This window comes from Schistocerca piceifrons, chromosome 4 (assembly GCF_021461385.2).
Source record: "Schistocerca piceifrons isolate TAMUIC-IGC-003096 chromosome 4, iqSchPice1.1, whole genome shotgun sequence".
Taxonomy (NCBI): domain Eukaryota; kingdom Metazoa; phylum Arthropoda; class Insecta; order Orthoptera; family Acrididae; genus Schistocerca; species Schistocerca piceifrons.
The window spans coordinates 419,965,153-419,992,397 of record NC_060141.1 but is presented as its reverse complement, the minus strand read 5'-3'; the positions used below and the strand labels follow the sequence as shown (position 1 = coordinate 419,992,397).

Here is a 27,245-nt window from a genome sequence, read left to right as displayed (position 1 = left end):
GAGGCGGGCACCACAACCCGTGGAGATGCGCCATCCGTGGCCAGAAGAACAACACCCTCACGAACAGACGGACAGACGTAGGCGCAAGGCATGGTAGTTGCGAAGGGGATCCGATGCCCGGCCCTTGGTCCTGTCTGGCCAACCCCGCTGAACAAAACCGATCACCTGAAGCAGGACCGGGTCCCGCGCAGTAGCCGACGCGACCTGCGAACCTGTAAGTGGAAAACCTTCGACCACATGACGTTCTTCCTCATCAATGTGGAAACAGTAGTTCATCTCGATCGAAAACCGGGTCGGGGCCCATCGGCAAACGCGACAACGCGTCAGCGTTGGCGTGCTGGGCCGCGGGGCGATAGTGAATCTCATAGTGAAAACGAGACAAGTATAAGGCCCAACGTTGCAGGCGGTGAGCTGCCTTATCCGGAAGCGACGCCGAGGGGCTGAACAGAGAGACCAGCGGCTTGTGGTCTGTGATGAGGTGAAACTTAGAACCATACAAAAAAAACGCTGAACTTTTTAGAGCATAAATGATAGCGAGCGCCTCCTTTTCTATTTGGGAGTAACGCCGTTGGGCATCGTTGAGGGTCTTGGAAGCGTAGGCGATGGGTCGTTCCAACCCATCCTCATACCGATGGGCGAGAACAGCCCCTCGGCCATACTGTGACGCGTCAGTCGCCAGAACCAAGTGCTGACCCGGACGGAATGTGGCAAGACAAGGCGCCGACTGCAAATGAGCCTTCAGGCGGACAAAAGCCTGCTCACACTCGGCGGACCAACAGAAAGGAACGTTTTTGCGTAACAGCTGATGCAGAGGATGAGCTACCGCCGCCGCCGCGGAGGGAATGAATTTGTGATAATAAGCAACCTTGCCTAGAAACGCCTGAAGTTCTTTGACCGTAGACGGCCGGGACAGAGCGGTGATGGCCGCAACGTGCTGTCGTAGAGGACGTATACCCTCACGGAACAAGTGGAAACCAAGATACACAACGGAGGGTTGGAAGAACTGACTTGTCCAGATTGCACTTCAACCCAGCAGAACCCGAAACAGTGAACGCAAATTGCAAAGGTGCTCCTCAGTGGAGGCCCCCGTGACAATGTCATCCAGGTAGTTGATGCAGCCGGGAACGGAAGCTGTGAGCTGTTCCAAAAACTGCTGAAAAATGGCCGGCGCACTAGCGACGCCAAATGGTAACCGCTGGTACTGATACAACCCACAAGGAGTGTTGATGACGAGAAATTCCTTGGAAGATGCATCCAACGGCAACTGATGGTACGCCTCCGATAAGTCAAGTTTGGAAAAGAACTGGCCCCCAGCGAGCTTGGTAAATAACTCCTCAGGACGGGGAAGAGGATAAGTGTCAATGAGGCTTTGAGCGTTGACAGTGGCTTTAAAATCACCACACAATCGCAGACTCCCGTTTGGTTTAGAAACCACCACGATGGGCGATGCCCATTCGCTGGAGGTAACAGGAAGGAGAATCCCCGAAGCTGTTAATCTGTCTATCTCAGCTTTGACAGGTGCACGCAACGCCATCGGAGTAGGGCGTGCCCGGAAAAACTTAGGGCGAGCCGTAGGTTTAAGAGTAATGTGGGCTTCAAAATCCTTGGCACGACCCAGACCAGCAGAGAACACGGACGAGAATTCAGAACAAGCCATCCAGCTGTTGATATGGAATGTCCTCAGATATGAGGTGCACATCATCATCATCAATGGAGAACCCGAACAACTGGAAAGCATCATAACCGAACAGGTTTTCAGTGCCCGCATGATCCTCAACATAAAACGTGAGGGGCCTAACAACAGACTTGTAGGCAGTGGAAGCATCAAACTGGCCAACGATAGGAATTTTCTGCTTATTATAAGTTCGTAGATGTCGCATAACTGGAGACAAGGGAGGGGAGCCCAACTCCAAATACGTGCGAGAATTAATGAGAGCTACTGCAGAGCCAGTGTCCACTTGCATGCGAATGTCTTGATCCAGAACACTAACAGTAACAAACAACTTATTCGTTTGAGAAAGCACACAGTTAACATCCATGTCCGATGCCTCGTCCTCGTCGACAGAAACTTTAGGGGACTGACACACAGAAGCAATGTGGCCTTTTTTCCTACATGAATTACACGTGGCCCAACGTTTTGGACACGCGGCTCTGTCATGCTGTACGAAACAACGTGGACAAGAAGGAAGGGCGGAACGAACCTGCTTCTGTGGTTGATGTTTTCGCTGCGAGCGTGGCGGCCCAACGCGACGTTGTTGACGCGAGTGCACCGCCGCCACATCGTCGTTTCCCTGTGAAACAGGCAAATTGTCCGCGTCGAAAGTGGTTTGTACAGCGCCTACATCACACCACGCGTCTATTTGCGCACCAGCAGCAAGCCGTAAAATAGCGTCCCTAACCATTGAATCAGCGTAAGACTCATGATGAGTGTCCGTGACAAACTGACATTTCCGACTCAGACCGTGTAGTTCCGCCGCCCAAGTCCGGTAAGATTGATGAGGCTGTTTACGACACCGTTAGAACGCCACGCGGGCGGCAACGACATGGGTGTTTTTTCGGTAATAGTTAGACAATAAGTCACACATTTCTTGGTAAGACAGAGAGGCAGGTTCCCGCAGAGGGGCTAACTGAGACAGCAGCTGATAGATCCGTGGGGAAATCCAAGAGAGAAATAACGACTTACACATAGGAGCGTCGACAACGCCGAAAGCCAAGAAGTGTTGCCGCAAACGCTTCTCATAATCCTCCCAGTCTTCAGTGGCCTCGTCATAAGGAGGGAACGGAGGCGGAGAAGAGGAAGACAGACGATGAGTAAGCGACGTCGACAACGCCTGAATAGCAGCCGTCAGCTGTGTTGTTGTTCAATAAGCGCTTGCATAAGCTGTTCCATGTCTGCCCCGACACGAACACACAATTCCACAACGCAGGAAAAAAAATATCCCATCCTCGTCGCTAAAAAGTGTTATAACCTTTAATCACTAATAAATTGCGTGGATATACAAAAGTAGAAACACTAGCGGGTTACATGTTACTAACTCGGTATCTGTCATTCGACTGCCGTGCCGTGACATGCGGCCGGCACCGTTCATAGCCAGGTGGCGCTCCCGCGCTCGGCCGAGCTGCGGAGCGCCTCTATCGCCGTGTTCGCGTACTAACGTAGCGGCACTTTTGAATGTCGTGGCACTGTCACAACATATAGAAGTGAACAGCCAAATATTTGCGACAATGAAAATATAAGCTTCAGAGCTGTTCATTTAGGATGGCGACGATGACGATGATGATAAAAAAGTATGCTAAGTAAAGAAAAAATGCACTGCAAATAAAAATTAATGTAAACTATTTCTTTTTGTTTATTTTATTTTTGGTTGTATTATCATGTTGTATACAATAAATGGCATAAATTTAGAATAGTCGCAATGTTAGCTTTGTAGGCAGATACTTTACACCAAGAAAAGTTTGTAATTTTGATTAGTCATAAAATGTTTAAAAAATTAATTTTTCTGAAGCAGCCCCTTAAAAAATAAATAAATACATAGCGTCACCGTATATTCAGGGTAGTCGTATACTTGGGTAAATGTGGTAATCGAGGTATTAGTTCATCCAGTACATATACATGATCAGGTTTACAGTATTATTAGTATGTCAACTATGTATATCAGGAGCTCTTAAGGACACTGACACAGATGTTCAATCTGAATGGTATAAACTTGATTTGATAAGCTCTGCCATCGGATGGGAGTGCTGTATATTCACTAGACATTTCATGTAGTTTAATTTGCAGATATCCAGATGTTAAATCAATAGTACTAATGCAGTTTACCGATGAAAATTTTGTCAACATTTCATCTATTATGGGTGGTCTGTCTCTTTGTGGTTCTGTTATCTTATTTAGTGTTCTTGCATCAAGCACTAGCCTGACTGTTCCATCTGGTTTCTTAATGATAACCAGTTGGTTATTATAACAACTGTTAGATATTTCTATTACATTGCAATTCTATTACTTCAGTGACGTGTAATGTCCTTTACTGGTACTGGTATCTCGTATGGTCTTGCATAGAAAGGATCGTGAGGTTTTATCTGTAGTGTGCATGTAAAATCTTTAGTCATTACTGGTTTCAGTTGAGATATCTCTCAATGACTGGTAAGCAGTTGAATAATGTCTGCTTTCTCCTTTGCATTAAGTCATTACGATTTATCATATTAGTTGCTGTATCTTCCACTGATATTTTTTCCCTATATGTAGGGCTCATATGTATCTCCCTTCATTGTAGCACAGTTACTATTGCGAGTGTTACATGCTTGTGATTATTTGCCATGCAATCCAATGGTAATGATACTAGTTGTGATCATAACCATATAGAAAAGCTACATATCCTCTACAAAAGTCTAAAATAACTTTAGAATTTAATAGCCAGGCAGTTACAAGAAGGATAGGGATGTTTAAATGAGATACAAGGGGCATCAGGTAACTAAACTTGTATGTGCCAATAGAGAAATGAATTAAGATTTGTGCCTGTGCCAATTTACTGTAATTCCCATCAACTTCACTCTGGTGATTGGCAGCGTCAGACAAAATGCATTAAATTATAGGTCACAACACAGATTCCACTGCCTCAGTCCATAATTATATCTACTGATAACTTACCTACCATACCACATAGCTTTATTCAGATGTAATTTTTAGGTATACATTGATTCTCATATAATAAATTTTTCGTCATCACATTACCTTTACCATATCGGATTTGAATGATATTGGTTCCATCGTAACAGCTTCAGAAAATCAAGCCTATCTTCCGAAGCTTATGAGTTGTCTCTTTGTGTGATGTTATGAAATTCTTGAGTGTCCAGATCTCTGTCAGCAGTACTTTGATTAGCATCTCTCCACCTGCATTTCTGTCTATTCTTATGTTGGATTTTATATTTGTTTCTCTTCTCTTCTCTTTGTACTTTAAATTGACTATTAATTTGAACTTGTCTGCTGTCCCTGTCTACTGTCCAGTTATTGTTCCAACATTCTGACTCACTTTTTGTCATATCGAGCTGTTCCAAATATTCGAAAAGATTACTAACCCTTCCCTAGTCTTTTCCTGATAGTTTATCTCATACTCTCCACAGTAGGTTGTTATTGATAACTTCTGACAGGAAGGAGACGACAGCTGTGTGGCGGTCATCCCTGCGAGCCACTCGCAGGGACTCAGTAGTCCTTTGCCGGCTCCGCATTGGCCACTCCCGGCTGACACACAGTTATTTACTGCGCCGGGAGGACCCTCCTCTCTGTCGCTGCGGGGCGGCTTTGACAGTGGCCCACATTTTGTTGGCCTGCCCCCTTTTAGCTGTGGTCAGGCAGACATTTGCACTGCCTGATACGCTCCCTTCCCTTTTAACTGATGACCCTGCTATGGCTGGCTTAGTTTTACGTTTTGTTCGGGCAGGGGGTTTTTATCGTTTAATCTGAGTGTTTGCTATGTTCTTTTGTGTTGATTCTGGCCTTTGGCCTACGATTTTAGACTGAGTTTTTAATGTGTCTCTCGGTGGATGGCTTTTCCCTTTTTTTTTCTCTATGGTCGGCCAACCACCGCCACACTCCGTGTGATTTTAATTTGTTATGTCTGTTCTTGTCTGAGTTTTTATTGTTCTGTGTCGTCTGTTGTCTCTCTTATCCGTTTTTTTTTTTACTCTGTGTGGGTGTTTTTTCAGTTTTGAAACAAGGGACCGATGACCGTTGCAGTCTGGTCCCTTTAATCCCACAAACCAACCAATTTCTGACAGGTACTTCTCATGAATCAGATCATCGAGATATTTGGCTTTATTTAGTTGAAATTCAACAAAATCTCTGTTGCTATTATAGAGTTTCAGTCCTCAGTAATTCCAAACAAAGTTTCTTTTGTGCTCCTTCTCTCTAATGTTTAGCTTTTAATTTTCTTTGGAGATCAGTAAAAGATTTGAGATCACCTACCATCAGCATACCCTGTTGTGCTCAGTTTCCTGATAAAGGACTGACCATGAATCTACTTTCATTTTGGTCTGACACTATATGTGAGGGACTTGAAGGTAATATAAAACTACCAGTTGTAGGGGGGAGAGAAGAGCGTTGTCTGGCATGCATGGTCTAGATGGCGTCTTGCTGAGGCTGCTAGGTGCAGCTTCAGAAGGTGGGGTGGAGGGGGAGGGAGAGGAAAAGGGAGGAGCAGGGAAGGGGAAAGGATTATTGGTGCATTGGCAGAGGGCAGCACAGGTTGAGGGTGAGGGGATGTGAGGACAGAGGGGGCGAAAACTGCATCTGGCTGTCTGACCCAGCAGCCTTCTAGTCCCTGCACATCCCAGCAGTGATCTTACCTCCCCCAACCCATACCCTGCTATTCCTCCCACTTCCCTGCCCCATCCAGATTGCTATTCATCCATCAGTCACATTCTGGTTGGAGCTGCCGGTGATAGCAGTCATGTGTGCATGAATTGTGCTTGCTTGTGAATGTGTGTGTGTTTCTTTGCTGAAGAGGGCTTTTGCTGAAAGCTATAATACGTAAGAGTCTTTTTGTTGTGCCTGTCTGAAACTCAGCAAGTCATTTTTGGGTGAGTACCAATCTAACCTTTTGCTAATATTGTTGGTATTCCAACCTGGAGTTCACATTGTTTAATGTGTCAGGGTACTGATAGTCATTAGTGTCTCAGCAAGATTGGATGGGCAGTGGCTTATGTCGAACTGAAGATGGTTATATATGAGGAGCATAGTTCCATATTGTATTATTTCCAGAAGACCAAATTTTACAGAAGAAGAAAAAAAAACTGATTACTCCTAACCTGGAACATTTGTCACAAATTTTAAAATGTGAAGTTGGGATGTACTTCTAGCAACATCATAAAGTGAAATCAATGTGCAATTGTGTTCTTCAAATTTATGGAAAATTTGTTGGACTTCTATGCTTTGATCAAATACTTTGTAAAATATAGAAATAAATGATTAATGAGGTAAATGTTTAACTAAGCAAAGAATAATGTTATCTGTTAATACAAAATTAAAGTTTTTTTTAATATTTTTATTTTTTAAAAGAGATTCTAATGTATAGCATGTTCATAACATCCTTTTGATGCCAGCTGACTAGAAAAATCATTTTGTTACACAATAAATACATTCACATTAGTAATTTTATATTGAATTCACAGTGTGTTTCTGGTAAAAATTTCGATTTATAGAATTATCAAAGTGACCATCCTGTTGGTTCCCCTTCAAATTTGGTACAGTCCTCCTCCTTTGAAGCAACAACAAGCTGACATACAAACTTCTTCCTGACTGCCACTTACAATAGGAACTGCCTCGATGGTGTTATAATGGAAACCAAAATCTCCTGTGCTCTCCCAATCATCCCCAAAACATTTGTGTAGGAAATTATTCACATCAGTCGACTTTGCTTCACTCACTGTACTGTATCATGAAATTACTGATTAGTCAGCAACAGGGCACTTCTTTTTTTTATAATTTTTTTTTAGAGGGCTGAACAATGTGATTGGAACATTGCAGTGATACGTTTTCTCCATTTTTATTTTGATTGTGACATTTTCATCTTTGATTGACTTCCATAACATATTTGTTTCATGCCTCTGACACCATCCATGTTTTTAAAATGTTCACTGAGTGGTTTGGAATTTCTCACACTCCCGTCCTTGTGGTAATTTTTGTGTCAGTACCTCAGATTTCTTTTGCAGATGTTTTTCCAAAACTCCAAATACTCTGTCAGCAGGAATAAATGAGTGGCTTCTTACTGGAAAAACAGCATTATGTTCTTAAACTGTTGAGAAGCTTTTTTAAGCAGAAAGAAAGTCAAAGTGTGTACCACATAGGATTTCTTATCTTGTTCTCCACAGCCCTCTATAAAAAGCCTCAAGCTAGGATTCAAAATAGGAAACTCAAACTTTTCCAGATTATCCCAGAGACCTGAAATAACTAACAGTACATTGTCAGCTTGATCTTCTGTCCAGACATAGAAATGTGGATTTTTATTATCCATGTCTGTAATGCAGAAAGTGTGATACTTTGTGTGGCTTGAATAATATGCCTCATTGAGTGATAGTTTTGTAAGAATTTGTATCTGCTATATATCAAAGCATAGGGTTGTTGAATTAGTTGAAAAAGTTTTGCCCTTAATCTATGAGCACCCTAGGTAGTCAGAAAGAATGTTACCCTTGCAGTGATTAAAATTGTGTCATCAATTAGAAGAAATCTAGATTTATGAAGAACACATGTGTTAAAGACGGTTTTTATCTCTTGCAGATTGCTTCAGGGCATCACAGCGAAAGAAGAACGTGCAAATAGAGCTCTCATGCGCTCAATTTCTCGAACTAATTCAGAGTGTGGGAGTACTAGTAGTTTGACTGATTTGGTGCCTGAACCAAGGGGATTTATTGGTCGGCAGACAAATAACTCCCTTTCTTCTGCAACAGGACAAATAGTTATTCAAGGGCTGCGACGTAAGCTTCGTGGTTCTCAGGTGTAAGTAACCGTTTATGTGAACCCGATAACACCATTTCTTCATAGAGTGAGAGAGATTTTTTTCTTTCAGTTTGGGTGTTGTGCTGCAGTGTTTAAACAAAAATAATTTATGCTGTTTTATGACATTGCACTTTTTTGCAAATAAAATTTTGTGATTAAAGCCAATCTAAGGTAATATGGATTTATTTTCACGATGCTTAGTTCTCATTCCAATCAATGTTAACCAGGGGACAAAGTGTACAATGATGATAGCTAGTGATAATATGACAGAACATGGAAAGCGTTTTACATTAAACATTCCCAGCTAGTACGAGAAAATGAAAATGCGAAGTGAGACTAAAATAGAAGGAAAATGGAATAGAGGAGTGCAGATAACATGTCAGTTAAGTGTGAAGGCAGAAGCAACAAAAGATAATTCCCCTGCCATGACAGATTAATCACTAATGCTTGTTATAGAAGAATTTAAAATGTTTTCTTGCTGTATTCTGACAGAACCATAATTCACGTCTTAACATTTTTGCTTTTGTGGTGCAACAGAGTCCCGACAGGCAGAGACTGTTGCCACCATCTTATGTTGCTTCTTGTCTTGAGTCTAGTTTGTTCATTGTAAATGGATTAGATATGAGCCAACAAATCGGAGTGAAAAGTCTTTAAGGGAGGAAAACTTGAAATTTGACTGTGTGAAGGATAGATAAATGGGTCCGCATTCAGCTGACAGCTCTTACAGTGGCACGATTTATATCAACCATTTTATGAAAAAACAGACTTTCAGGGAGAAGGTAAATACTTCTCAAATCATGGATAGTTAAGGATACAATATGATGTGGAAGGATAAAAGGTGGTAGTACTGTGGAGGACAGCATGTATGAGTGTGTCAGATTGCTGCCTTTTCTAGTATACTGGATTTCATGCTGACAGTTTCATTCAGATCGTGATCTTATTTTTTGAATGTTGTTGGACATTGTTTTCATTATGAATTGGATATGGTCAGATAATACAGCTTATTTGAAATGTGTCAGATTTGAATTAAATTAGCTGAGTTGCCTTGAATTGTTCCTTTTATTCTTTGCTGATCTTGTCTTCACTCAGTTTTACAGGATCAGGGCAGTAACATTATTTGTATCATAACCTAAGTACATTTAGATGTCATATATCTTTTTTCAGTGTCTAACTTTACCAGGATAGTGGCACACATGTACAACAACTTAATTTCAGTTAGGCTATATTTAATGTGTTGGATAACTTTAGTTACTCCAAAGGTTTCGGATACTTAATCAACCTTGTCTTAAGTTGCGCAAGTTGTATTTTAAAACGGGTCATTCCACTTCAGATCAACTAAGAAAAAGACCATATTCTACCTCACTGTCTCACACCAGATTTTCTTTTACAGTTGGTATAGACTTAGAAAAATGTGAAATTTTACTTAAATACGTCAACTCATTTCTGAATTACAGAGATGTAAAGTTATCATAAATGGGCCCAAAAAGAGGGAATGGCAGTTTTTAGAATTGCTGTAAAAGTTTTCGTAATTGAGCTCCAGACCTGGGATGAATACTATTTTTCATCATTTTTCGTGCCCCTTCCTATGGCAGACAATAATATATAGGTTAACATAAGAAAATTCTTTTCAAAACAAAATTGTAATTTAATATTTTTTTTTTCAAGAAGTACAATTTTAAAATTTCCGAATTTATTCCATGATTAGCTAGTATTGTTACAAATCCCAGGCGAAAATATAAATTTGGGATGATATTTTCTTCAGCAGTGAAAAAAAGTAAAGAAGACAAGCTATATTTCCAATAATTTGATTGTGTGCTCATGCTAATTATTACAGCAGTACTAATATTAACATTTTAATGAAAATAAACATGAACACTGTTGCAGTAAAGATTCAAGTAAATAGTTTACAGTAAAACTAACTATTAAGTAATTTTATTATTTTAAGTTCGTAAAGGCTTCATTCATTTGGTACGCATCACATTCAAGTAAAGTGTAATTTCTTCCAGTAGGAATCACGGGATTTATTTTCACCAGAACATCCATTACTGATATCCACAGAATATCAGCATTTCTTGGATATGAGAAGGATGTAGATGGCCCAGCTAGATGAAGAAAAGTCATTTTTACTTCGGCGTGAAAAATGCTATAAAATGGTATTCATACCAAGCCTGTAGCTCAATTAGGAAAGCTTCTGCAAAAATTCTAAAAGTTGCTGTTCCATTTTTGGGCCCATTTCTGATAACTTTACAGCTCTGTAATTCAGAAACGAGTTGACGTATCTCAGTATATTTCTCTTTTATACCAACAGGACACCTGTGCCAAAGTTCAAGAAAACCTGAGATGGTGAGGTTTAGATCCTGTGTTGATTTGACGTGGAAGAACTCAAACAAATCATTTGTTGCTTCTCCCAACCATAATCCAACAGTTGAGAGGAACATCTTTTTGCTTCAGTATAACTTCAGAAAAGAACCTAGCCCTGATACTTAGTACAATTGAGGCACTGTCATGGGAAAGGTCGTAACTGCCAAAAATTTCAATTTTGAGTTTTGTATTGAAAAGGTAGTATATGAGCATGCCAGTGGCACAGAGAAAGTAGTATGTCTCAATATAATGAAACTTAAGATGAAAACTTAGTCAGTAGATAGTGTAAGTTGTATGTGCCGAGCTGTTGGCGTGTACAAGGTAGTGTCTCCTTATACATTGTCTCAACAACAGTGTGTCTACTTGTGGTGGTAACAAGTAGTAGTGTTTGTTGTGATACACATCTGTGTTTGTAAGTCAGTATGCTACCAAAACCCCTACCATTTAGAATGGTAACATGAAATTACTGACTCCTAACTCTTACTTCAGGTTTTTGGGTGTGTTTAACCATAATTGCTTATACACAAAATTCTTTCCTAGGCAACATTTAAAAGCGCCATTATAAGTGCTGTAAATTCACTGAAGAGGCTATAAGAAAACTTCATACAGAATTTTGGAAATGGACAGCTGATGTATAAGGAATATATTTGATAGGTCTCATTAACACTCGGATGCCCAGACTTTGCCTGCCCCCGTGAACGTCCAGAGGAGTCATTTGGCACCTACCATTTAAAAAAAGTTTTCTGAATTATTATTTCGAAATATTAAGCATTTGTTATATTTTAATGTTTACAAGATTTATAGCCTTTTCAGATACAGAGTTGTGAATAAAAAAAAAAACAGACACAAATTATATTATTTGTTGACATATAAACAAATTTCACTGAACCTAGTAACACCCAAACAAGTGTATGCAAGTAACAGGCTTTTCTGTGTTCTAAATTCATAAAAAATTGAACTTTTCATGTGTACAGAAATTTCAGCTACTTCATTGTTTTACACAATTGACACATTTGTATGCAGTTTCCTTTGTACATTTTCCAAAAACCATCTTCTTACAAACATTGCACTTGAAAATAGTTTCATTACATTTGCAGAATTTTGAGAACTTAACATTTACGGCACTTCTGTGGCATTTCATCTTCATCTTTATTTTCATTCTTTTCACACTTGTCTGTGGCCATATGGGGAAAACGACTCTCCACATACTCGGAGCATAGTTCATCTGCAAGCTGCTGAATAAAGTGTCTTCTTTTGATCTTCTTCCCTGTGACAGCCCTAAATACTACACATGCTACACATTCCTGCTAGGTCAAGGATATTGTAGGACTGCGCTGGCCATCTTCTTGAGGAAGCCTTGATTGAATACTGCATCATCATTTTCTCTACTATGACAGCTCCAATTTTTGTTGTTGTTGTAATAACGTACTGTTTGTGGAGTTTATTTTCTCATTTGTATTTATGATAACACTAGGATGAAGGGAAGACATTACTAGCACATTTCTTTCTTTCTTTCCTTGATAGACTGTCAAGGAAATATCATCATGTCTTACCTCTTTTGTGGAGTAAATACAGAGGATTCTTCAAGGACTTCAGAGCCTGTGGTATTTTTCTTCTTGCTATATTTACAGTTCCTGTAATGGATGTTGATTTTTCTTTCAATTTTTTGGCCAGTTTGAATGAAGTGAAGTAATTGTCTGTAGTGACATTTCTGCCTTTGCCCAGAAATGGTTCTATAACATGCATCACTAAATAATATGAAACCCCTTCATCTTTGGATCGTGCAGTATCCTTACCAAGATAAGGGAGACCATTGAGTACATACTTGCTTTCAATATCTACAGCTAACCAGTATTTTTGCCCATACTTGTCAGGCTTTGAAGCCATGAATTGTGTGAACAGGCACCTAGTTTTATTTGGGAAGAGCTGCTTGTGTATTGTTATGTCACTTCCAAGTTTGTAACACATTGTACAGTTTTCTAGTAATTTGTTCTAGACAGGAGAAACCAATGCAAACTTATCATTCTGTAATTGTACAGAGTGTGTAGACTTTCCGGCTAACCTCCAGAATCTCATAATATCACAGAATCTATTTCTACTCATGGTTTCCACCCAAATTGTAGGCCCCAGGAAACTGACCATAACGTGTGAAGGTCTGTACTTCAGCAACCCCTCACACCACGAGCATAAATAATTGCAATAAATGCTTCTAGTTCTTCCACGGTCGTTGACCAGCTGTCATTTCCTAGTACTCTGTGTGCCTCTGTTATAGTGCATTACAAGATATGTTTGATTATACAGTTGTCTATGAACAAGTGCCAAGCACTTGAGACAAATTCATCACTTACATTTCTTTTTGCATGTGGTGTAGGTCCAGGAGAGTGTTTCAAAATATTGTGACTAGGAAGACACCCACCTTGTGAATTAGGCAGTGCTTCTATCCAGACTGTTCCACCAGGAGCAACTTCTTTATGTCTTTCATCAGACGAAGAAGCAGTCACTTGTTCTACACTCCGAGGAACAGGATTATCTCCTCTTCTGTTACATGATTCTTCTCGATCTAGAGAGCACGAATAATAGAACAAATGTAAGAAAGCCACCATAAAATCTAAATTAAGTACAGTAAAATTATATGTAGATAAAAATAAGATTATTATAAATTAGCAGCAATAATAATAATAATGATAATAATATACTTACTAGAACGTAAACTTCCATTATCTGTATCTGAAGTCAGAATCATTAGTATTAGATGATTAATCTTCTCTAAATGACTGAAGTAAAAACTCTTCCTCTGAATTGTCAGAAAAAAGTTCGCCACCATCTGAATCACACTTGATAACTTTTTGTAATACTGCAAGAATTTCTTCATATCGTAAATCCTCTTTTTGATTCATTTCAATCTTCAGCTCACAATTACCTTTGAAAGACTGATTCTTACAAAGGAATGATGGACAATGGTGAACAGAGTCCATTGTTGTCATTTCATATGGCAATAATATGAACAAAAGTAAATTATTGCACTACAGAGTAAAGTAGCTGGTGCTTGAGAATGCAGGAGACAAATGTATGGCATAACTATAAACAAAATTATAGCTTTTTTTCTAAAAGTGTCAATATGACCCCTCTGGACATTGAAGGTGAAACTAGAAAAAAAAGTGATAATCAATTAGGCGAAATGCACTGTCTTTTAATGTAATGAAAGTACATGCCAAATAAATAAAAGTTACAAAAGTAAATGTTGCTTGAATCATTCTGCAAAACATAGCTAGCACTTAAAAACCAAAAAGGGTCATTTTGACCCCTCTGGGCATTAGAGTGTTAATATCATGAATACTCAGAGAATTTGTGGTGGAAAATATGATAATCCAACATTAAGTAGGAGGCAAGTTTCTATTATATATTGCTTATCTTCTTACAGTGGGCTTGTGCAAGTTTTCAGCAGATTTTTTGACCCCTTCACATAATTTTTTAAAATATTTTTTTTTAATTGATTAAAAACATTCCGTAATGAATGGCATTACATCTAGACATAAAAGGATAGTTTTTAAAGCTCAATATAATGACTTACAAAATTTTGAAGATCATTAATAGTAAATTCCCAAGTATAATCATGCACTGGACTTTTACTAAAATATTCTGAGCCTTGAAGTCATTTTTTAGTTTCTCTGTAGCTATGAAGTCTGACCATGTATTTCACAATGTTTTCTGTGAACATCAATCTTGGAGGAGCTGGCTGGAGCACAGTGGGATGTATTTATCTTGTACCCCTGGTGAACACTTGTCACTCAACTGACGAATTGTCGGCACTTTCACTGTCTGATGAGATAACATTACATTCTTTTTCACTTTCTGAGCTGCTAAATTCAATGCCAAACTGAGGATCATTATAGCCATCCTTTTTTGATAGAACTGCCTTAACAACAATAAAGGACTGAGGCTGAAAGCACGCGTTTTGTTATGGAGTATCCAAAGCTGTACACAGTAAAGGCGATGTCAAGTGCCAACCCCCTCAACCAAAGCATGACAACCAGGCTACAAATATTGTACCAGATGCTCTTTAGTGGCCAAACACTTAACTGTCAGTGCTGCAATGGATATAAGCAGGTTTCTATGTTTTCAAAGTTATGCTTTTATGTTGCCTGAGTATGCACAGGATTTTCAGTTTTTTTCAAAATTATGAAAACAAGATAGTTCTAGGTTTTATGTTAAGAAGTTAAAAATATGTTGGAGCTAGCAGACAAACGTGTATACTGTAATAGAGGAGGAGGAGGAGGAGGAGGAGAAGAAGAAGAACAAGTGCAAATATTTGAAAGTCATTGGAATAAAATTTGTGTTCCTATGTTAAAAAGCTGAAGTTGATATATATATATATATATATATATATATATATATATATATATATATATATAGAGAGAGAGAGAGAGAGAGAGAGAGAGAGAGAGAGAGAGAGAGAGGAAAATCATTGTGTGGCATAAATCAATGAAATATTACCTTACCTCAGATTTCTCTCAGTATTCATAGACAGTACTGGCTGTTGAAAATGTTGCAACCTGAGACTTCTGTAGATCACCAGTTCAACAGGAGAGTGTTTAAGTGAGAGTTTCCTAAGTTGGCATTCCACCAACCTTGTGGTAACACGTGCACAACATGTGACTGATTGACTAATGAGACAAATTGCATAGTTAGCATCAACAAATTGCACATTTCTGCTTACAAAGCATTGCATCTGTGAAAGGCAGAAAAAGCAAAACCTCTCTCAACAATGATAACAGGAAGCTACATATGCCCTGTGTTGAAATGCAAAAGGTAATTTGTGCCCCCACATTAACTTGTGTAGATATGTTTTGTAGCAGGCAGTTGTCAAGTTACAACCTGTGCCTGTATGTTGGTGAAGTATCACAAAATTATGTTCTCGTGCCATGAGAGCATTGGTGGTTGCAGTGGAAATCGGGCCACATCTTGTGTTCTGAAAGTGCTTTCATCTTTCATTGTCAAATGACATTTACAGATATGGGCCGACAACTGTACTGGGCAGAATAAAAGTCATACAGTGAAACCCCACTTTTATCCTTTTCAAGGGACTTCCAAAAAATGGTGTAAAATGTGGGAAATAATGTTTTAAGCTGTAAAAGTTATGTATAGGATACCCCCTTGCAATTTATGTATGATGTATGCCAGCAGATCACTGTGAAGTTGGCCTTAAGGTTACCCGGATGCAAACATGAAAGGTGATGGAATAAGATAATGATTTGTTTTACAGGAACACTTTTACACTTACAATTTATTGTATTTCACAATTGTCCACAAGCATCCCTACCTGTAACATACCATTTTTTGGCTTATCACTATTGTGATGGTATTCAATTACTAAGTGATGGAAAAGTTATTTAGGACACACATCATGTGTATCACATCTGGATCTGTTCTTCTTTCAGCACAAGTCCTACTCTGGCATACTTGTAAGAAACAAAATGAATTATTTTGTCTTTTCTGTTTTGTGTATATACTGCAGAATGTTATGGTAAAACCATTTTATATACATAATAGGCATCAAAATTCTTGTGATGGACTTGTTTATTAGCTAATAAAAACTTCTGATGTAATGGGAACTGATAACTTTCTGGGAAGTAGAAACGTTTGACTCAATTTAATACATTATAATCAATGTTTTTGGAAAGCCGGCAGCTGTCATTCATTATTTAAATTATGAAACCACTGCGCTGTTTACATATTTTTTCATGCTTATCACAACGCATTTTGACACCCCCCCCCCCCCCTCTCCCCGCCCCTCGTCGTTGAGAGCAAGTATTTTGTGTGGTCTTTGCAGATTTGTTGTTGTGCATCTCTTGTGCTGTAGTCATCTTTCTGGGGTTATGTAGAAAACTACACACACACACACACACACACACACACACACACACACACACACACACACACACACACAAAACATAAATACTGCACTAGACATTGAAAATAAATTCTTGAAACGTATTTTGCTCAGCATGAAAAAATACCTAATTGGTGCAGTGTTTAAACCAAAAAAATTTCAGTAAAGCAGAGTGAGTGAAGGCAAATGTGGTTCGACAAAGATGTGACAATGATGATGACGATCACAAAACTGCATGTGTGCAGTAGAGACATGGTTGTGATTAATTGTATCTTTATTCGAATGAACCTAGTTACTCCTATTAGCCACCATGACAAGTAGAGCTTGGCAGTGGCAGGAGATACGGCATGAATTATTCAACATTTACCCGTTTACTGGGAAAATCTGCTTAGTAGAATGCCCAGTGTCAAGAATCTTAACCGTGCAATGTTTGTAAACATTACCTGATGGCCATCATCATGCCAGCATCATTTTACGTCAGTTTTTTCTCCACAAGCATTTTTTATAAAGTGTAAATCATAAGAAAATTGTAAATATGTTGTCTCAAAATCAGGTACGAATTAACATTGTTGGCATAGGAAATTTGATAAAGTGGTAAAAAAAGTCATAAATGACAAGAGAATGTTAATTCAGGGAATGTAAAAGCAGGGTTACATTGTAATTCAATATTTCAGCAGTCCATCTCTCCACCATCTGTAGGAGAATATGGCTGTTTTTTCTCTCTCTCTCTCTCTCTCTCTCTCTCTCTCTCTCCCCCCCCCTCCCCCACTTGTTCTGTTGCAAGCAACGTGTCCTCAAAGTCTGTATAGGGAATTCTGTTACACCCTATCTCTCCAAACTATATTTTTTAACAATTTTGCAGCACTTGCCCCAGTTTTTGACACAGTTAATAAATTCATATACAGAGTTGATCATCTCTCAGTGTTTGGTGCAGGGCAAATACCGGTGTGCCTATGTAAGCTAACATTTCAGTTGAAATAAAGAACAGTATGCATTCTTGATTTGGTTGCTAATGGCAGCTGCCAGTTACTGGCCAGTACAACTCAAGTTTTGCCCATACAGATTTCATTAATAATTCCTGAATACATACTAGATAGTTTCTTCTTATTCCAGTCAACAGAAGCACGTTGTCCAATTGGAAAAATAACCTTACTTTTTTTCTACTTTTTACACGGCCTGTAATACATTTTTATGTGGACCATTAGTTTGTTCTATTATGTCAGCTTATTTGCTTACTTCTTTTTTTGAATCTGTAGCAATATAATAAGATTTTTTAATTAGGAAACTGTTTATTCTTTAATCTTGAAACAACTTTCATGCCACTGAATGACATTGGTTGAAAAAATGTCTCTGTGTTCTACCAGCTCTTGTTTCTGATCACATGGAAGTGGGTTGCCCTCATAATATTGCCTTTTAATTGTTAAGTTTGTTCTTCCATCCACAGCCTCTTTGGTTTCATATCCTTTCACAGCAAGTGGCTTGTTTAATCTGTAACTAGAACCTACAATTTGTAAACTAGGGTCCTCTCATTTAATCCATATCTTCTTGCCTCAGAAAAGTGTCTCAGGCTTTCTCCAGTATGATATTCATCCCTTCTGAAATGTAAGTTAACCTTAACATTATGTACTCAGTCCACAGTCAGTGATATTGTAAATCAATCTGTTATCTACAATACCTTATATGAACATCATCATAAACTTCCAATTTCAGTTGCTATTAGAACTATTTCTTTCACTTTTTTGCTGTGCTTCTTATTATTTCTACCATATAGACACTTATATCATGTGATATAGGTAATGCCCATTTCCAGTGGTGAAACCACCACTTTTGAATTTACTGTACTTATATTGCTCCAAGATCCAAAGCTATTTAAATGTCTTTCATCCAGATTTACCAGTCGTTGTTGGAAAATTAATATTTTATTCAACTTCAGTTAAGATCCCTTTCATGTAAAACGCATTCTTGCTGAATGTTTACTATGGCTTTACAGGGCTGTTGGCCTTAAGATAATTCAATCCTTGTGAGAAACCCACCTCTCAGGACTTCGTTTGTCTGTTGCCTCATTCCTGAGTACCTTCTGTTATTGTTGGTTTTTTACTTGGAAATACAAATTCCCCTGTATCCTCTGCCCTCCAGTCATACATGGGCCATTCCATAAATTCTTTCTGTTTATCTTTTTAAATCTTTCTGTGGTTATCTTTTGTAGAAACGACTGGATTTTCAAGAAAGTCAGGTTGTTTTGGTATTCATTCATTCCTAGCCCACGCCTTTCCTGGAACATTTCTAAAAATTTGGCAAAATATATCTAATAAATGTCTGTTGTTAATTATTTCAAAGTTTTTGCTTGGAATGTTTGATACTATTAAAAATATTTTTACATTTTTATTCTTGTCTCTATTTCTGGATCACATTCCTAACTTTGCCTTTCCAGTGGATGCATTCATTATTACAATCTATTTCTGACTTAGATTTCATTGACTGGGGCTACCCCCTAAGTTCAACTCCTCGACCTTCACTGCTCTGCATAATTTAAACCATTTGGTCATTTATATTTATTACAACTTCTGACTTCAAATTTACTAAATCCACTTTCATTTGACAGTTATTCATTTGGCTTGCATTCATTTCATTGTCTGAGATTTGGTATCACTGATTCACGGGGTCCCGGGTTTGATTCCCGGCGGGGTCGGGGATTTTCTCTGCCTTGTGATGACTGGGTGTTGTGTGTCTTTCATCATCACTGACTCACAAGTCGCCGAAGTGGCGTCAACTAAAAAGGACTTGCAATACGGCGGCCGAACTTCCCCGCATAGGGCCTCCCGGCCGACAATGCTATACAATCATTTCATTTACTGATTAATTTGTGAACAATACACCTGACTGAATTATTAATTTTTACCTTCTTACCAAATCAAACATAGCGCAACTCAGGACAATACACATCTGTGCACCAATATTCACCACATAATTATGCAAGGCTTTTAACAGCCCTATTTATGAAAGTGAGTCTATATAGGATATAATTGTTTTGCATATGTTCCAGACACAGTATTCTGTAATGGACTTTTTCCTCATAGCTGTCTGGTTTGTTTTCTCCTAATCATGTTATGTCATGTGATAACTGAAATCACGTACTTAAATATAGCGTGTGTAATAATATATCTGATAAACTTCCTGAAATAGCAAAATATTTGTTTATTTTTTTTTTAGATAGGTGCCCATTGCCTCAGTTTTAATGGCTGCTTTTCTTTAAAGCATTTAGTGCCAACAATTACTAGAGCTATTATTTATCAGTTTTAAATTGGGGCATCCACATTGTTTTCAAAATATTACTGACTACGCCTGTAAATCGTTACTACATTTCCATTAGGCCGCAAGATCATTAGTTGAATCAATAGCCTGTTAAATGATTTTTTAGGAGACTGTAGTTTATGACACAACTTGCAGACATTTGCTGTGGAGCTTATGATCCAGTGTATGTTAAAAATATAGTCCACGTCATTATCCCCACAGGAATTTTGCACAAATTTGTCTACTATTTTGTACTAGTATCATACTGGAAAGTTGTAAATGGAATACAAATAATGGTAGGTGTAAAGATAACTAATAACCATAGTGTTGTTCTTTCTTGAAGAAAGCTAACAAAACATACACAGATAGATACATGTTTTGGATGACCACATTCTTCCAGTGCTGTAGCCCAAGACAGTTTAGTGTATGCATGCGTGTTTGCGTTCTTTATTACTCAGTCAGGAAGAACTTTGTCTGAGAGCTTAGAAATGATATGAGCCTCATTTGTGTGCCCTTGTCAACTGTTAGCACCTTAACAGTAGAGTGGCCACTCTGATTCCTTCCATTATTTTTGTTCGTTACTTACAATCTGAGAAAGACTAAACAGATTTTGGTGTCAGTGGTTTTTAAGATTTCAGTATGGGACATGATTTTGGACACCCACAGTGTAAAATTATCTAGAGGCCTTAAAGATTTAATTTTTTTCGTTACTGCAACATGATATACTGTTGTCATCAAATGTTATAGTTTCATCATGCAAGTTATTTTTATTTTATAGATTGGGGCTTGAACACTTATTGTAAATGATGGCAGTATCAAATTGTTTGGGGAAGGGGGTTTAGTGGCATAGTGAAAAAACAGCAGTTTTTAATGAAACATGAAATTTTCCATTTTTTCTGATGTTGAATCAAACTGTGATTTTTGATGGCAGCAGTTGACTAATATTATTTTCATATGTTGCATTGTGTAACAAACATTGCCTGTCACTACTTGTTGCAGAACATATGTAATTTAATTACTGTTCAAAATTGTAATATCCATAATTTTTGGTAGAAAACGTTGTGTACATGATTCAGCTGTTCATGCTGAAAAATAACTTAGAAGCTTCTGTAGTTTCAGACCAAAAAGTTTCAGCAACATAATGCAATTATTCGAGCTGTGATGTAACTACATTGCTGTGTCAAAAGAAATATTAGTGCTTTACATTGCGCATTGCGCCAGGAATATGTTATCTGCTGTTGTGCGTCTTACAGTTAAAGCCAATTTCATCACTTAAAAGCAGTTGAGGCAAGTGCCTGATAAATGCACTCTTGGATTTCAATGCAGTTGGTCAGAAAACTTATTTGTTCACATTCCATAAACTTATGTCATTCATTTGCTATGTACACACTTTCCCTGTACCTCTCATATTCCTAGTACTGATACGTCAGAGAGGGGGAAAATTCGTAAAGATAGCATACTTGTTAAGTTGCCTCTCATATCCCTAGAGCTGATACATCAGAGAGAGGTAAAGGTTGTCAAATGCTGGCTTTAATTTGTTGTCATATTATTTTGCTTGAAGAAACTGGTAATGCAGTTTCCGGTCCTTCACAGCTGCCGGCCATAAAATTTTTCATGGATGGCAGTTTCAGCTATGTTCACACGAAACATACAGAGGTATACTACCATTGTATTATTTTAAGTTAGTAGATGCTTGTGGTGCATAGACCACAAATTACTTCTATTGTTGGCAGTGTAATGAAAGTGGTGGACCATTATGGAAGAGGTAACAGTATTGTCACCAGTATTAAACAGGGTAGAGCCTGTTTATATGAGTCTGAAAGGTAAAATGTATGGGTAGTACTACTTGAGATTCAACTTTTTATCTTTGAAACAACTGTGAAATTATTTATCCTTCCAACAGCACATACATACATTACAGTACCTGTGTACACAGGTAACATTCATATCCCACAAATTTGTTGAATAAATGTAGCTCAGAATGATTCCTAACTTGTCTCAGAAATGTTCTTCATTAAAAATCTATTTAATCATGTCCATGTTTACTACTGAGATGATGCTCACCTCTCTCCGGCTTTGTTTTTATTTTATTTTTTTTATCAATGTAATGGGATTGTACACCTTGTTTCCATCAAGAGAATTTGTTACATTATTGTATGCGTCATTTTCATCATACTGGTGCATTTGCCTGTTCATATTTCTGTATGAAATTAGTTTTTGCTGGTTTCTTGTCAAGTGTTGTCATATTCTTAGATATGGCACTACGGTTTTCTCAGTGCTCATTTGTGTTGCATTCACTGTATTCATTATTAACTAACACACTGCTTTTACAGTTACTTGATTTTCTTCTTCTTCCTCTCTCTGCACTCTTATTCCTACTTGACATTACAAAGTGAGGTGGCTAGGTAATTGACTATGTTTCTGGAGTTGATCTGAAATTCATGCCAGTCATTGTTTTAATTATCTTTTATTTCCTTAAACCTCCTCAAGTGAAGGTAAGGACAGTTCCCTTTTTTGAGGTTACCGTCTGTTCTTTCTTCCATTCTTGCCAAGTGTAACTACATCTGCTGCTTCTTCATTTTCTCGAGCTATGAGTTGGTGGGCTTCTTCATATCTTCTCAACCTTTTTGTTTCTAGTGTCATGATGTCTGCGTGGTTTTTACCAGCTTACATTTTGTGGGTGAATTCCTCTTGTGGCCATCCTTTGTTTTATTCCCTGCATCATTCTCCTAATCGGGTGGGTGAATTGCCTCCCTCTCTCTCTCCCTCCTCCTCCTCCTCCTCCTCCTTCCCTCTCCCCTCTCCCCTGCCCCCCTCCCGCTTTCCCACTGCTCTCTCCTGTTATTCTCATTTATTCATAGTCTCTGTCTGTCCACGATATCTTCAGCATTCTCCTCGAGCTTCACATCTGTAGAGCTTGCAATGTTTTCTTTTTCCCTTTTTCAGTGTGCAAGTTTATGACCAATACATGCATAATTTTGAAATATTTTCTCATTAAACTGTTATTCCACTGTTTCAGTTTTCCAAGAATTTGTTCATTCCATTTATCAAGTTCAAGTTGAATAACAATGTAGACAAGCCACATCCCCTGCTCAGTGCCTTTTGATGTCCTTGTATGGGTCCTACCGTACCTGTGACATAGCTGCAGAGTTTTTCACCAATTGAGCCATTTGTTCATATGAACGATGTCTCTGTGATTAACAATAATGTGAGTGATGTGCGCGAACCCCTCACCAAATTTGCCATGTGATTTACTGACAGCCTTTTTGTTTAACAATAATGTGAGTGATGTGGCGAACCCCTCACCAAATTTGCCATGTGATTTACTGACAGCCTTTTGTCAAGTTTGGCAGCTATGCTGCTCACAGTGCTTTGCATTACTGGTGCTAAGAATATACATCGTATTATGCTTGCAAAAAGCACACAGTACTTATTCCTTCATGTAAATACCATCTAACATCAGACGTAAAATATCTTTACTATTTCACAGAGTGATTACAGTACCCCTCATGTTGTCAGTCCCACAAGTTTCAGAATATTTTACCCCTATCAATTCTCTGTTGAATTCCTCCCTCTGTGCTGGTGGTTGGAGTCGATGTACAACGTCACTCACAATTTATGGAAAATTTTTATCAAAATATTTTCCATATCTCACTTTTTCCCCATAAGGCTGCCATTATTTTTGTATTATTTGTTCTCTTATTATTATTATCTCTTTATCTTGTATTTTTACTAAAAATTATTATTCTTTTGAAATGGCTCTGAACTTGATAAGGTCATTCTATTGCATCTTTTGCCTTGTTTTATGTATTTCTTCAAACAATTCTTTACCTATGTTTTTTTGTCTCTCTCTTGCACTTCGGAGGATACTATCTGTATCTGGATTAATCACATATTATTGTGGAATTTCTCCATCCTTTCATCATGTTGATAGTTTCGTTGTTCTCTGCGTGTACAGCACCTTACTGTCTTTTCTGAAGCACAGTTTTGATGTCTTGGACACCTCTTCTTGAAACAGTTTCCATTTCTTTTCATTGCCACCTCCATCTGTTTGTTTGCATAGTACTTCATCTGTCATTTTTGAATGAATCCAAAACTGCTATATTGTTCTTGAACAAAGTTTGCTTCATTTCTGATAGGATCAATTTCCTTCTGAGATGTCCATCATATTGTGATCTGAATTGAGATCTGTGATCTCCAGGGTAGCACTTTACATTTTTAATTTAATCCTTGTACCTATTCCTTATTAATATTCAGTCTAATTAGTAACTGTGACAATCGCCTGACATAGTTTGAGTGTATGTTCTCCTCTTGAGATTCCGAAAATAATTTAAAAGTTTAGATCTTAGTGTATTTCCCAATGACTCTGTACTCTTCTTATGGTTTTGGCTATTATTTATGTGCATGTGGATTTGTGTTGTGATTCATACTCGTTCTCTCCTTCAGTTTGTTTCTCTATTATGGATATACTGTATTGCAAAAAGAAGAGAAATTCATCCCCCCTCTCTCTCTCTCTCTCTCTCTCTCTCTCTCTCTCTCTCTCTCTCTCTCTCCTGCTGCTCTCTGTCAGGTGAATGTAGACTGTTAACAGTACTGTGAACCATTTAGAACTAAAAAAAAGACAAGGGTAGGGAAGAAAAGTCCTAAGTCAGACAGTCTATGTTTTGCTTTGTTAAAATCATTCTATAACATTGAGTGCACAATATTGTGATATCAGACATTGATAGTTGTGAGAAAGTGGTTTCCTCAGGTGCAAAGCAGTCAGTTTGAAAATGCCAGAGAGTAAATTTTGTAAATAAGGTTCCAGAATTTTGGCACCCACTTGCTTACATCATACAGAAAGTCTTGAAACATTCACCAGCAAATGGGAAAATGTAGCCAAAAACACTGTCAACGTAAATACTTGTGCTTTTTTTGTCAAGGAGCTCCCCTCTCTCTTAAGTGTAATGTATACCTAATGGCCAGTTTGTAAGCAGGGAAACTGCAAAGAAAGAGAAATGTGGATTATACAGTTAAAATCGCTTGATGTTGGCTTATTAATTTCAGTGTGATATTACCTGCTTAACTGTTGTGTGACCATCTCTCACTTGGACTACTTCCTCAAAACTGTGATAATTGCTTTAAAATCCAGGATACATATTTCTTCTACACCACATTTTTATAAATGACTTTCATTATTAGTTACAAGTTAACAAATTATATATTTTTTCCTTGTTACATATATCAACCACATTAAACCATCCTTCCATATACAAAAGAAATTGATATTTTCTTAAAGTTCATCTCCCTTCTCTTACAATATGCTTCAATTGTTAATATAACAATTCTTTGGAGGTGTGCACATCTCCAGAGCAGGAGGGCAATCCATGGAGTACTTAATGCATCTGAACTGGTATTTACTGTCGCTGAGTTGCTGTGATTCTCATCCTGTGTTGCAGATGCGCGTTGCCTTCTATGTAGCTCACCATCTGCAAAGTAAAAGTGAAACCAACACACAATATGTGTACATTTATATTCAACATGTTATTTTATGTTAGTATATTCTTATTTGTATAAATAAATTCTGTCTGTGAGTATTAATCATCAGTAAGATGATGTAGGGATACACATCACTCCACTGGAATGGTATGTGTCATCACATATTCACACCCTTAGTTGTATGATCTCGTAGTAAATATATCTACATGCTGTTCATAGTATGGAGTGTTTGCACCGTATAAAAGTCTTAAAATGTGAGTAATAATCCCTTTGCTGTAATCTGCTGACCTACATTTACACATAACAGAAATAGATTGATGATACTTTTGGTAGCAGCTACCATACATATTTATCAATGATCATATTTCTGGTAGAAGCATTTGACACTACATTATAAAATTTATAATGAATACAGTGTGATGGTAATAATGTACTTTATGTGTGGGCATAGCATTGCTTGATGATGACAAACGTTTATTGTAATCTTTTGCATTTGTTAATCGAGATGTAACACTAGTAGGTGTTCACAACAGAATTTATTTTAAAACATCTACCTTCTAACCAAAACTTCAGTAAACAAAACTGATCTTGCTTACATGCTATAATTACAAGAAATAATCTTCCAGACATTGACCTCTCATAATAGACTCTGCCTGCCCTTTCATCTTATAACAGGATTTATTTAGTCTCAAAGTTAATTTTGGTGAAATTACGTTCTGAGGACTTAAGACAGCTTAAAACTCTCATGATACTTCTGGGTTTTCTTTCTTTCTTTTTTTCCTCCATGTTGTTTTATCAATCTATATTATTTCAGCTACACAATGCCAGACATTTTCGTAACCTTTTATAGCTTAGGTTTGTTATGTTTTGCACAACATTGGAGTAGGATTCAAAAAATACATATTTTGTTACCTTTGAAATTACATAGTACTATTTTTACTTCATTCCTCAGACCTATCTGATCACGTTTTGCATCCACTTTCCTCCTTTTCCCTTCAGAGATTGTGTCTGTATATGTATACAACACCCTTCAACCTATTCTCCAGTACATTAACACAAGTGTAAGTCCTCCTTCGTAGTACATTTACACTCTCTCTTATGTACTAGTACACCAGTCTGTTCGTAACCAATACTTCCTCCTCCTAAGCATCCTTTTTTTTTTAAAGACACTGTTAAAAAAATAATAATGTAATTGTATGATTTTATCTTACTTCTGTTCTCTAAGTACACACTCTTTTGTTTCTTACTCATTCCTCTGCCATTGTAGCCAGCAAACTGTTCCGTTGTGTTGCTAATTATTAAATCTTGTTAGCACATCAGAAATATTGTTGTAAATATTGGAAGGGAAAGTTCTGGCACAAGGTAAAGACTTCAGGAGTAAAGGAGACCAACCATCGAATAACAAAATAATTCAGTTGTCTACAGGCATATGCAAAAGAGAAGAAATCTTGCTAGCTTTTGGAATAAATTCTTTGTGAAAGGGGTGATATTGAGGGGGGGGGGGGGGGGGGGGAGAACAGTAAAGACTGAGTATGGGTAACTAGCGGCTTGGTAGGAGACAACAGATTGGCTGGCTAGTAATGTGAGAGATAGGAATTACAGGCGCACAGGCTACCTAGGCGATTCATGGGTACTGGAGCCAGTGGGGTGCAGTGCCCAGTGAAAGTGAGATGGAGATGTGGATTGGGAAGTGGTGACAGAACAGAGGAAGGGGTAATTGGTGATTAGAGGGTATGT

The 27,245-nt window shown here is 38.0% G+C and overlaps 1 protein-coding gene across 1 annotated transcript in view; it reads left to right on the top strand.

Moving 5' to 3' along the window:
- The window catches only part of LOC124796318 (mucin-12-like), a 304,314-nt gene that overhangs the window by 150,544 nt on the left and 126,525 nt on the right, over window positions 1-27,245 (top strand). The window contains exon 8 of the mRNA XM_047260448.1: window positions 8,270-8,488. Coding sequence (XP_047116404.1) covers window positions 8,270-8,488 — 219 coding nt within the window. The remainder of the gene's footprint in view (window positions 1-8,269; window positions 8,489-27,245) is intronic.